Genomic DNA, 9,920 nt, shown 5'->3' on the forward strand with positions numbered 1-9,920 from the left:
AGATTATCCAGGTGGGCCCAACATAATCATAAAAGTCCTCATGAAAGGGAAGCAGGCACGTCAGAGTCAGAGAAGTAGACCTGATGCAGACGCAGAGGGCAGAGAGAGAGACCTGAAGATTCTACATGCTGACTTTGCAGCTGGAGGAAGGGGCCAGGAGTAAAAGAGTACAGGCCACCTCTGGAGGAAGTAGGAAAGGAAACAGATTCTCCTCTAGAGCCTCCTGAAGGAGTGCAGTCATGCTGGTTTTATGACTTCTCACCTCCAGAAGTGCGAGGTGATAATTATATGTTGTTTTAAGCCACTATGTTTGTGGTAATTTGTTACAGTGGCAATAGGAAACTAATATAACAGCTTAATATAAAACAAGTTCTAGCTGGTTACTCTCTCTGCAAAAGTCATGACCCTGGCTACGCTTGAAATGATAGGGCCGTGGCTTGTTGAGATTTCATGAGAAGAGAGAGAGTCATGGAGGGTGGCTCTGTCTTCTAACTGTGGCCCCAGGAAGCCAAATGAACCTTTGGAAGACACAGCCACACTGAAGATCTTGCACACGTCGGTCCTCTCTGATGGGAAGTGGGAGCAGATACAGGAGGCTTGCTGTGGCACTATTGTAACCAAGTCTCTGCTTTGCTGTGACTTATGGCACTGGGCACTTCGGATACTTGCAGAGTCTGCTCTATAGGAAACTAATATCCTGACAAGGGCCAATGAAAACAGAGGGTAGGACCTGTATATATGAGCAGCTGAGATATTTCTGCCATCTCTAGACTGCTGTGGTTCTACTCAGCCAGGACAAGTGTTTGGTGCTAAGACAAAATAGCATGGTGTCCAATCACTATGACCACTTTTACTCCTTAATTGTGATCTCTGGTTCCTTGTTTATTCACTTATATTCACTCACAAGGCATTTCTTGAGCACCCACTCCATAGCAAATAGTGTGCTGCAGACAGTTAAGTCTTATCCCTGCTATCAAAAAGGTGGCAGGCTAGAGAGAGACAGAAGATCAAGTCCTCAGTCACAGTTCAGACTTGAGAGTGCTGTGAGAGGCACGCAGAGGTGCTACGGAAACCCAGAGCACTGGACCGGAGCAAGCTGGGGAGTAGGCTGGTGAGGGAGGAAGGAAGGGAAGGCTTCCAGAGGGGATGTCATTGGAGTGTCATCTTGAAAGATCAGAAGGAGCTAACCAGACAGATGGTAGGGCAAGGAGGCGAGAGAGGGAGGGGAGAGCAGTCCATAAGGAGTGAGCCACGGGGGCAAAGGCAGAACCCTCTGAGGCACCCCACTTGAGGACAGCAAGATACCCGATTATAGAAGGTAGCATGCTGGAGTTCTGTCTGGCAGTAGGGAGGCCCAGCTTCTAGGCCCACTCTGCCATTAGTTGTCAACTGTGAGTCAATGAACCTTTCAAGGCCTTTATTTTTTTTTTTCTAAAAAAGAAAAAAGAAAACGGGCTTTAAACTTGAAAAGATCATCTTTCATATCCTGTTCATATACTAATCCTGTTTATCTCTAATACCTTGTAATTCTTTGAAAAACAGGTAATATTTATTTGGGAGAAAGCTGAGGCTTAATGATATTTTATATTCTCATCAGTGACCGCTTCCATGGTGTGTTGTTAGGCTACTACTAAAGCTCGCTTGTGGATTTGTTGTCCCTTTGGGTCAGCAAGCTCTTTTTTTTTTCAGTGAATACAGATTTTTGCATAGTCTCCAGATGTGTGACAATGTTTACAAGACAAATGAGGCCAATTACTTCATGGTAATTACTTAATTACCACCCCTAGTGCTAGTTTTTCAAGAATGTTCTTGTTAGGTGTGAAGAATATATTTTTGTTGCTCTTTACATTATCCTGCTCAATAGCTCATACAGAATATTAAGTTCAGGTGACTTAATAATTTATTCCTATAGGAATAAATTGCATCATTTGAAGGTGTCCCCAACTAACAGAATACAGTCCACTAAGACTAATGTCACAGCAACACATGTATATAGAGGAGGAATACAATTCCACATAATGAAGAATGATGGGCTTCTTAAGATATGGCACACATGTCTTAATAGGACATCTAAAATAAGTTGATAATGCATCAGTAACAAAATGTTCCAGAAAAAGGTAGCACAGTTGTCTTGCTGCCTGAAGACTAGTAGGTGGGTCATGAATGAGCCTCCATTCTCTGTAGCAGTTGGGGAAATGCTCCTCGAAGTATTGGCATCTATTTTGGACTTCAGCACCTTAGTGTGGGTTGGTGGGGTGGGGATGGTTAATGGGTACAAAAATATAGTTAGAATGAATACGATCTAGTATATGATAGCACAACAGGGTAACTATAGCCAACAACATTATGATACATTTAAAAATAACTAGAAGAGTATAATTGGATTGTAACACAAAGAAGGGATATATGCTTGAGGTGATGGATACCCCATTTACTCTGATGTGATTATTCTGCATGGCAGGCCTGTATCAGAGTATCGCATGTACCTTATAAATATATACACCAACTGTGTACACGCAAAAATTAAAAATAAAAAAGTAGTAAACATGAATCTAACAGGTATATATTTCTATAGAACTATGTATTATACTTAATTTACAAAATAAAATTGATATGTGTAAAGCAACAACAACAACAAAAACTTAGTAGGATTTTGAAAACTGAACAGCTCCTGAATGCCTACTTTGTGTAGGGCAGCACGTTACAGCCTTTATACCCGTGCCGTATCAGAGGAGGCCTTAGGAAGAGAAACCACTGGAGAAAAAAAAGATAAGGAAAAGGGTAAAGCAACTTTGAATATTTTACCAAGAGGATAAAAGGGTAGGAGGCTCACAGTAACCTTGATGTATATGAAAGCACATGGTGATTCTTTCCCATTTTTTCTTTCTTTTCTATTTATTTATTTTTTATAACTAGAGATGGGGTCTTGCTTTGTGGGCCAGGCTGGTCTCCCACTCCTGGTCTCCAGCAATCCTCTGGCCTCGGCCTCCCAAAGTGCAGGGATTGCAGGCATGGGCCACCATGCCCAGCCTCTTCCCGATTGTATAAAATCAAGGGAACTAAGGGGAAATTTGCTTTAAAAGGCAGCTGGATGACTGAGGGTTATTGACTATTGAAACAATATATCAAACATGGATTATGGAATTTTTCGTGAGGGTGCCATTTTAAAATAGGTATGCTTTTGTCTGCCCTGGAGTAGGAATTAGAAAAATAAATAATATGATTGGGTTTCTTTTAACTAAATGATGTCATGTCTAATTCAAAAAGCACTTGTCCCTTGGAGAAAGCACTATTGCTTTCCTGTGCTCTCAGAAAGTCTACAGGTTAAACGCCTGTGAATACAGCTGTAACTTGACAATCTCCAAGAAACCTGTGAGATTCCCAAATAAGCAACTGTAATATTCTATTTTGCAGATTTGTATGTTTTATTTGTTAAATTTTTGATGTGTTTCCTCTAGAAAACTCAATATCAAAAAATCTAACTCTATCCAATTAATGCTCTCTCTGATGTTGAAAAGCGAAATTCTAAATTCCTATGGGCAAAGTTTTAACTATCAAAATTGTAAATTACAGGATACTGTGAAGCTTTTCAGTGTCTCACTTTATGGATATCTCTTAAATTCTATCACACCCAGCCTTTGTGATGATGAATTTGTCTGGGTTGTTTTATGGTTGCTATTGTTATTAGTGTTATTTTTAATGTAGAGACAAATTTCTGTCAAAAATGTGGGACAAAAATTTAAATTCCTTCAAGTTCTTTTTCCAGGCAGTCTTCTAAAGAAAGCTGTTTCTTTTTTCTCCAACAGCTAAATTTAGAGTTTCAACTCTTCTGCCTGTTGAGTAAATAGCGTTCCATGAATTAAACCTAAATCCCTTCCCCAGAACATCTTCCTGGAGGAAGAGCATTTTGTCCTAACACAGTGTGTCTTGGGTTTCCCCTGCAACATCCGAAAACCTCAGAAGCAGTTTTAGATGCAGCATATTTGCCTCCTGCTACTGTAATAATTACAGTAACATTCTTGCATTTTCTGCATGGCCTAGCAATGATTAGATTTTTACTGGAGACTGCTTGAATTTTTTGTTTCTTGTTATTAATCCCTCTGTGGTTTTCTTGTTTGTTTTTGAAAAAAAAAAGTCAAAGAATAACAATGGAATACCAACATTTCTGCTGTTTTCTAGCTTTATAAGGAGATTGTCTATTTACAAAAGGAGCACCCAGTGAATTGGCACAAGAACTATGCCATTGCCTGTGAGCGGATGCTGCGTCTTCAGGCAAGAGATGCAGACCCTGACGTGCTGTTATCTGAAACCATCAGACATTTCCGTCTGTACTCTCAGAAAGCACAGAATGATCCACAGCAAGCTGACATTTTAGGTGCTCTGAAGCACCTAAGAAAAGAACTGCAAAGTCTGAGAAACAGGAAAAATGTCTGACACAGCAAAATATGAAAAATCTGCTCATCATTCAGCTTCCAAAATTCTGAAGTCCGGAAGTTTTTCCTTCAAGAAAAGAAACTGCATAAAAAATTTAAAACTAAGTCATCTCCCAGATATAAGCAACATGGTCCAGCAGTACTGTTTAATGGGGTGTTCAGTGACTAAGATCTACTATTTATGCAAAATTCTGTTTATCCCATGTTACCAAATTACCATTTCAGTGAGAGGCTTTTGAAAAGTCTTCTGACTTCCAGTCTTTTACCAGATGACTGCACTGGACTAGATTCTAGAAGAGAATGAACCATTTTCATATAACTAAATATTGACCATGAACTGTTTAAGGGCCATGCTTATTGGGATCAGTTTTAAATTCTTTTGATATTAATACCAGACCAAAGACATTTTCTGTTTCCTGAACAAAAAGAATGAACCATGTTAGGCTTTAGGTGGGAGTACATTTTTTTACAAAGTAGCTCTAGTTGTTACATAGTCTTACACTTCAAGCTAAGCACCAAGTGGGTGATATTTTGAAAAAAAGTTTCTGTTTTACTGTCTTAGCTCATTCTCGGAAATCACTGAAAAAAAAAAGCGAATTTGATGTTTGCTTATTTCATTTGCAGAAACTGGTGAGTAAAAGGATTTTGCGTTTTCTTAATTAATTTTATATTTATGTTTTATTTCTATTTGGACTCAGAGATCTAGGCCCAATAATTAGTAGGTTCTTGCTGCCAAAATGCAAAGGGGAAAAAAAAGGCAGGGATTGGGGGGGATGGGGGAAGTGGCTCAATAAATTCATTTCTGTTACAAGCATCTTTTATACATATTACTAAAGAGAACATAGTAAGAAATGCAAATAATAGTTCTTTATTTTATTATGACAGTTAATTAATAGCAACCTGTTTTAATGAATAAAGTCACTCAGAGTCCTTCAGCACTTCCTAAGTAGAGGCCAGAATCTGTAGGGCTCCTTTTCCCCCCAATTGTATAGCTCCTAGACTCCAAGCACTATATAGGCCCCTGTATAGAAATGCTCACTAATGAAGAGGGAGGGCTAGAAGCTTGTCTGCATTCAAAGATCACTGGTGAGTCATTCAGCAAGAAAAGGCCCCTTACCAGGAATAGTCACAGTTCCGTGGCATTGTACTAGCAAAAGGGTCTGATCAAAGGTCTCCTGTGGAGCTTGCATGGTTCCCTTTCATACTACGACCATAATTAAAACCACTAATTCTCTTTTAAAATGCTGCAGGATGCCATGTAGGCATCTGTCTGGAGTGTCCTTTGTGATGTCATAAGCTGTTAAGGACCAGTGCCGAGGGCTTTTGAGTGAAATGCCAGTCATGAAGGTGCTTCAAGACAAGGGTGCCTCTAAAAGCTTGACAGGGCCTTGACTGCACAATTCGAGCTGAATTTGCCCCTTGTCAGCTGCCAGTAAATAAATCTCAAAGGGGGAAAAGCTGAAGTTTCATTACCTGATCCATGGGGCTTTGTTGGTTTTGGCATCACACAGGGGAAGCTCTTGCCCCTCCATTCTCTGGATTTGAAGATGTCCATTGGAGCCTGCAGTGCCTGGACAGGGTTCAGAGCGGAACCTTTTGAAGAGTGTCAATAGTTGTAACAGTTCAGCTGTTAGGAAGACAAATAAATGGAGGAGCTCATTAATCCGCTTTTGGCTCTCAGTGCCTTTTGCCCTTTTATCACAGCCTTATTAGGCTCCTACTCATCTTGAACCAGAAAAAAATGAATTGAAGTTGTTGAGTACTAATTGGCAAAGACTTTTAATCATGGGCCAAGAACTTTCACTGACTTGAAAGTAACTTCTCCACAGGGAAGGACCAAAAACCTGGTTTACCTTAAAACAAAAACCTGTTGGAGTTCAGTGTGGTGTAAAAATGTAAGGAAGCGTTGATAAATTGTCTAAGTTTATCCATTTGAAAGAAATTGTGTAAGATTATGATATTCTCTTTTCTTTTAAAAAAGAAAGTACAATAAAATTCAAACATTTCTTAGGAAATCATTGTCTTTATTGGTTCGGAAAAGAGATTGCACACATGTGTGATGGTCTTGTTTGTTTCTGAACATCTATACACAGGTATGTGAATATCCATCTCTGCATCTGCATACGCATGTGGTGTTTGAGGAACCTTATTGAAAGTGATATTTCCTATTAGTTGCCTTAAGTATGGCAAATGAAGACCTCTTTCTGAGAATCTCTGCTTTTAAATATTTTTAAAATATGTGTCTGTACTACGGAGATATGTATATGGCCGAATGTGCTTTATGTATAGATTATTGTCAAACGGTACATAGATTATTTTGTATGTGTGCGACAACAGCTTTGGGCCACTCTGTCTTTGAGAAACCAATGATATAATAGCCCAGAGTAGATAGGATCATAATAAGTTTCTAAAAACCACTGGTAAATGAAAAACTAGTAAACTGAGCTGAGATTTAGGGATGTTGGGCTTCATTCCCAGATCAACTACTTTGGAGAATCCTTTCCTTTCTGTTAGATGAAGTTAAACAAGTTGCTTTCTTTTTCTTTCTCTTACTTTCCTTGGCTAGTGTACAGACACCATAAAATCTGATAAAAGAGTTTTCCTGTAGTCTGACCGCCAACATTGAGGGGACTGTGATGGAGGTGACTTCTCATGCAGGACTTGGCCAGCGTTCTCCTAGCAGTGTCCTGGGAGTGCCATGGGTTGGCAAGACGACAGGAACTCCACAAGGCCAAATTCTGCCTGGACTTCGGCCTGAGGTGCCAGTGAAACTGTCTGCCTCTCCACATGCATCAGGGCCCTGCCGCCCTGGCACCAAGGCTGGCACGCACCAGAGGGCAAGTGGAGAAGCGGATGGTGGCTCCCAAGTTATCTGACTAACCACTGGGTGGGCTGCACTCCCTGTGCCCCCCGGTGCCCTCTGATGGGAGTATGCTTGGTTCTTGGTATCGACTTGCCTTTTTTTGTTGTTTTTTTAAAAGGACCCATTTTGTTAAATGCTTCTATTCTGTTACTCAAAATGTAGCCAAAATAGAAGGGAATCAATTACTAGTGTATTATTTTGAAAGCTTAAAACAGAAATTATGAAATGTTATTTCTGCTCATATTCTTAGTGTTTTCTCTTGGTAAAACCATAATGTTTAGCCTTTATGATATTTAAAACCCATTTTGAGTGTTAGGGTTGTTTTTATGATACCCTGCTGGTAACTTTAAGTCATCAGGCTAGGATATGAAGAGTAGTTTTTTAAGTTTATGTTTTAAAAGTGAAATATTGTGAATCTTTACTCATAGTTCTTATCAATATCCCTCAGAATGTTTAAATGTTAATGCTTTAATATTTAGGGAAAAATTTTATACCAAAGGTTGAAAAAAAAAAAGAATCCTGTTACTCTGACTTCTGGTATGTTTTATAAATGCATCAACACAGGATATTACTTAAAATTCTGTTCTGACTGGCTTCAAGTCTTATGGTTAGGTGAAGAAAACAACTTCAACCCAGTAAGAGATTCACATTTTGTTGTGAATGCAAAACCATTCTAATGCTGATACTCACAAACAAATAACTAATGTTTCCAGGGATTCTGGGAACATCTAAAGGCCAGGATCTTGGCACAGCATTACAGAGCAAACAAGGAGCTAAAGCTTTAGCAGTGATCATATTCAATGAAGACATCATTGTCAGTACCCTCTTAAAGGTCTGTTTGATTTGGATCAGCACAGACAGTATTTTTAAAATAGCCCCAGGAATAGTACAGTGTGCTTACCCAGCTATACAAAATTAAACAGGAATATATCCTGAAAAGGGGGTTTTTCAGGAAAAAAAATTCTGATTGCTCTTCAACAATGTAACATACATTTGATGGAAATTATATGTACTAGGAAGATTAGCTCATGCCATATTGGGAAAAAAAAAAAAGGGTGGTGATGCCACATGGAAAGGACAAATAGCAGTTCCAACACTGTACATGTGAAGCCAAGAATTATCAGCCTGAAAGTGGAGTTCTCTGGCTCTTTGCTGCAGATCCAAAGTTAGGGGTGAGGGTTAATTTTCAATACAGACATTGCTATGATATTAAAAAGTTGAGTTGACAAGGTTGAGAAAGTTACAAGATAAAGGTCAAGACACAAAGACACAATTATTAGACCCTGCTCCTATCCCAGTGATCCAGCCTCACAGAGCAGCTGCAGAGTTGCAAGTCTTCTGGTACATAGTTGCCATTAGATGAGGATAAGTATAATAAAAGATAAATAGAAATAAGCCAAATCTAAGGTTTAACCACTTCAAAACTTTAACTTTAGGATTTGTTGTAATTCTCATAAGTATGGGGTGAAGTACAATATATGGAAATGGCATAAAATCTTTTTATCATTAAGTTCATTGTATAATAAACATTGCAAGCTAATAAATGGAGATTATGTCCTTTTTTTTAATTTTTTTTTTTGAGATAGAGTCTCGCTGTGTCGCCCAGGCTGGAGAGCAGTGGCGCAATCTTGGCTCACTGTAAGCTCCACCTCCCAGGGTCACACCATTCTCCTGCCTCGGCCTCTTGAGTAGCTGGGACTACAGGCGCCTGCCACCACACACAGCTAATTTTTTGTATTTTTAGTAGAGAGGGGGGTTTCACCATGTTAGCCAGGATGGTCTCGATCTCCTGACCTTGTGATCCACCCGCCTTGGCCTCCTAGAGTGCTGGGATTACAGGCGTGAGCCCCCGCGCCCGACCATGTCCTGTTTTCAAAATAACAAACCATGATCATCTTCTATTTAGAAGTGTTATCTGAAAGGGCATTTTTTGAAATGTAACCTTTTGAAGAAGGTACTTGATATTTCTCTCAGCTAAATGAAATATTCCCTTAGATAGTTGAACTGTTGAAGGTATCTTTAATACCAGTGGTGGTTGTTCATATATAAAAGCGTGTGTGATTAAAACTGAAAGGGGAATGCTGCTTGGAAAATCATACCCAGTTTTCTCATCCTTGGATTATGGACCTAAATGAATCACCCATTACCCTGGATCCTTGAGTATCAGCTAAGACACAAGAATTCAGGGCCAGGAATGGTGGCTTATGCCTTTAATCCCAGAACTCTCGGAGGCTGAGGCAAGTGGATCGCTTGAGTCCAAGAGTTTGAGACCATCCTGGGCAACATGGTGAAACCTTGTCTCTACAAAAGAAATACAAAAATTAGCAGGGCAAGGTGGCATGCACCTGTAGTTCCAGCTACTCGAGAGGTTGAGGGCAGGAGGGTCCCTTGAGCCTGGGAGGTGGAGGTTGAAGTGGGCTGTGATTGCACCACTGCCCTCCAGCCTTGGTGACAGACTGTCTCAAAAAAAAAAAAAAAAAAAGTTATTATAAAAATTCAAGAGCTTTTAAAAATTACTCTTGCAAAAGCTACAAAAACTTTAAAGAGGGTTGTTCATAAATGGAAAATGATCTATTTATCAAAAAACTAGGGTTCCTTAGTGTAACAAGTGAAAGGAAGTTTTC

The 9,920-nt window shown here is 39.6% G+C and overlaps 1 protein-coding gene across 1 annotated transcript in view; it reads left to right on the top strand.

The window, feature by feature from the left end:
• Positions 1-6,448, top strand: part of TMEM260 (transmembrane protein 260) — a 64,668-nt gene extending 58,220 nt beyond the window's left edge. Inside the window, exon 16 of the mRNA XM_011961863.1 lies at positions 4,180-6,448. Coding sequence (XP_011817253.1) covers positions 4,180-4,434 — 255 coding nt within the window. The 3' untranslated portion in view covers positions 4,435-6,448. The remainder of the gene's footprint in view (positions 1-4,179) is intronic.
• The last annotated feature ends 3,472 nt before the right edge of the window (positions 6,449-9,920 follow it).

The sequence above is a fragment of the Colobus angolensis genome, unplaced genomic scaffold (genome assembly GCF_000951035.1).
Source record: "Colobus angolensis palliatus isolate OR3802 unplaced genomic scaffold, Cang.pa_1.0 Scaffold57, whole genome shotgun sequence".
Taxonomy (NCBI): domain Eukaryota; kingdom Metazoa; phylum Chordata; class Mammalia; order Primates; family Cercopithecidae; genus Colobus; species Colobus angolensis.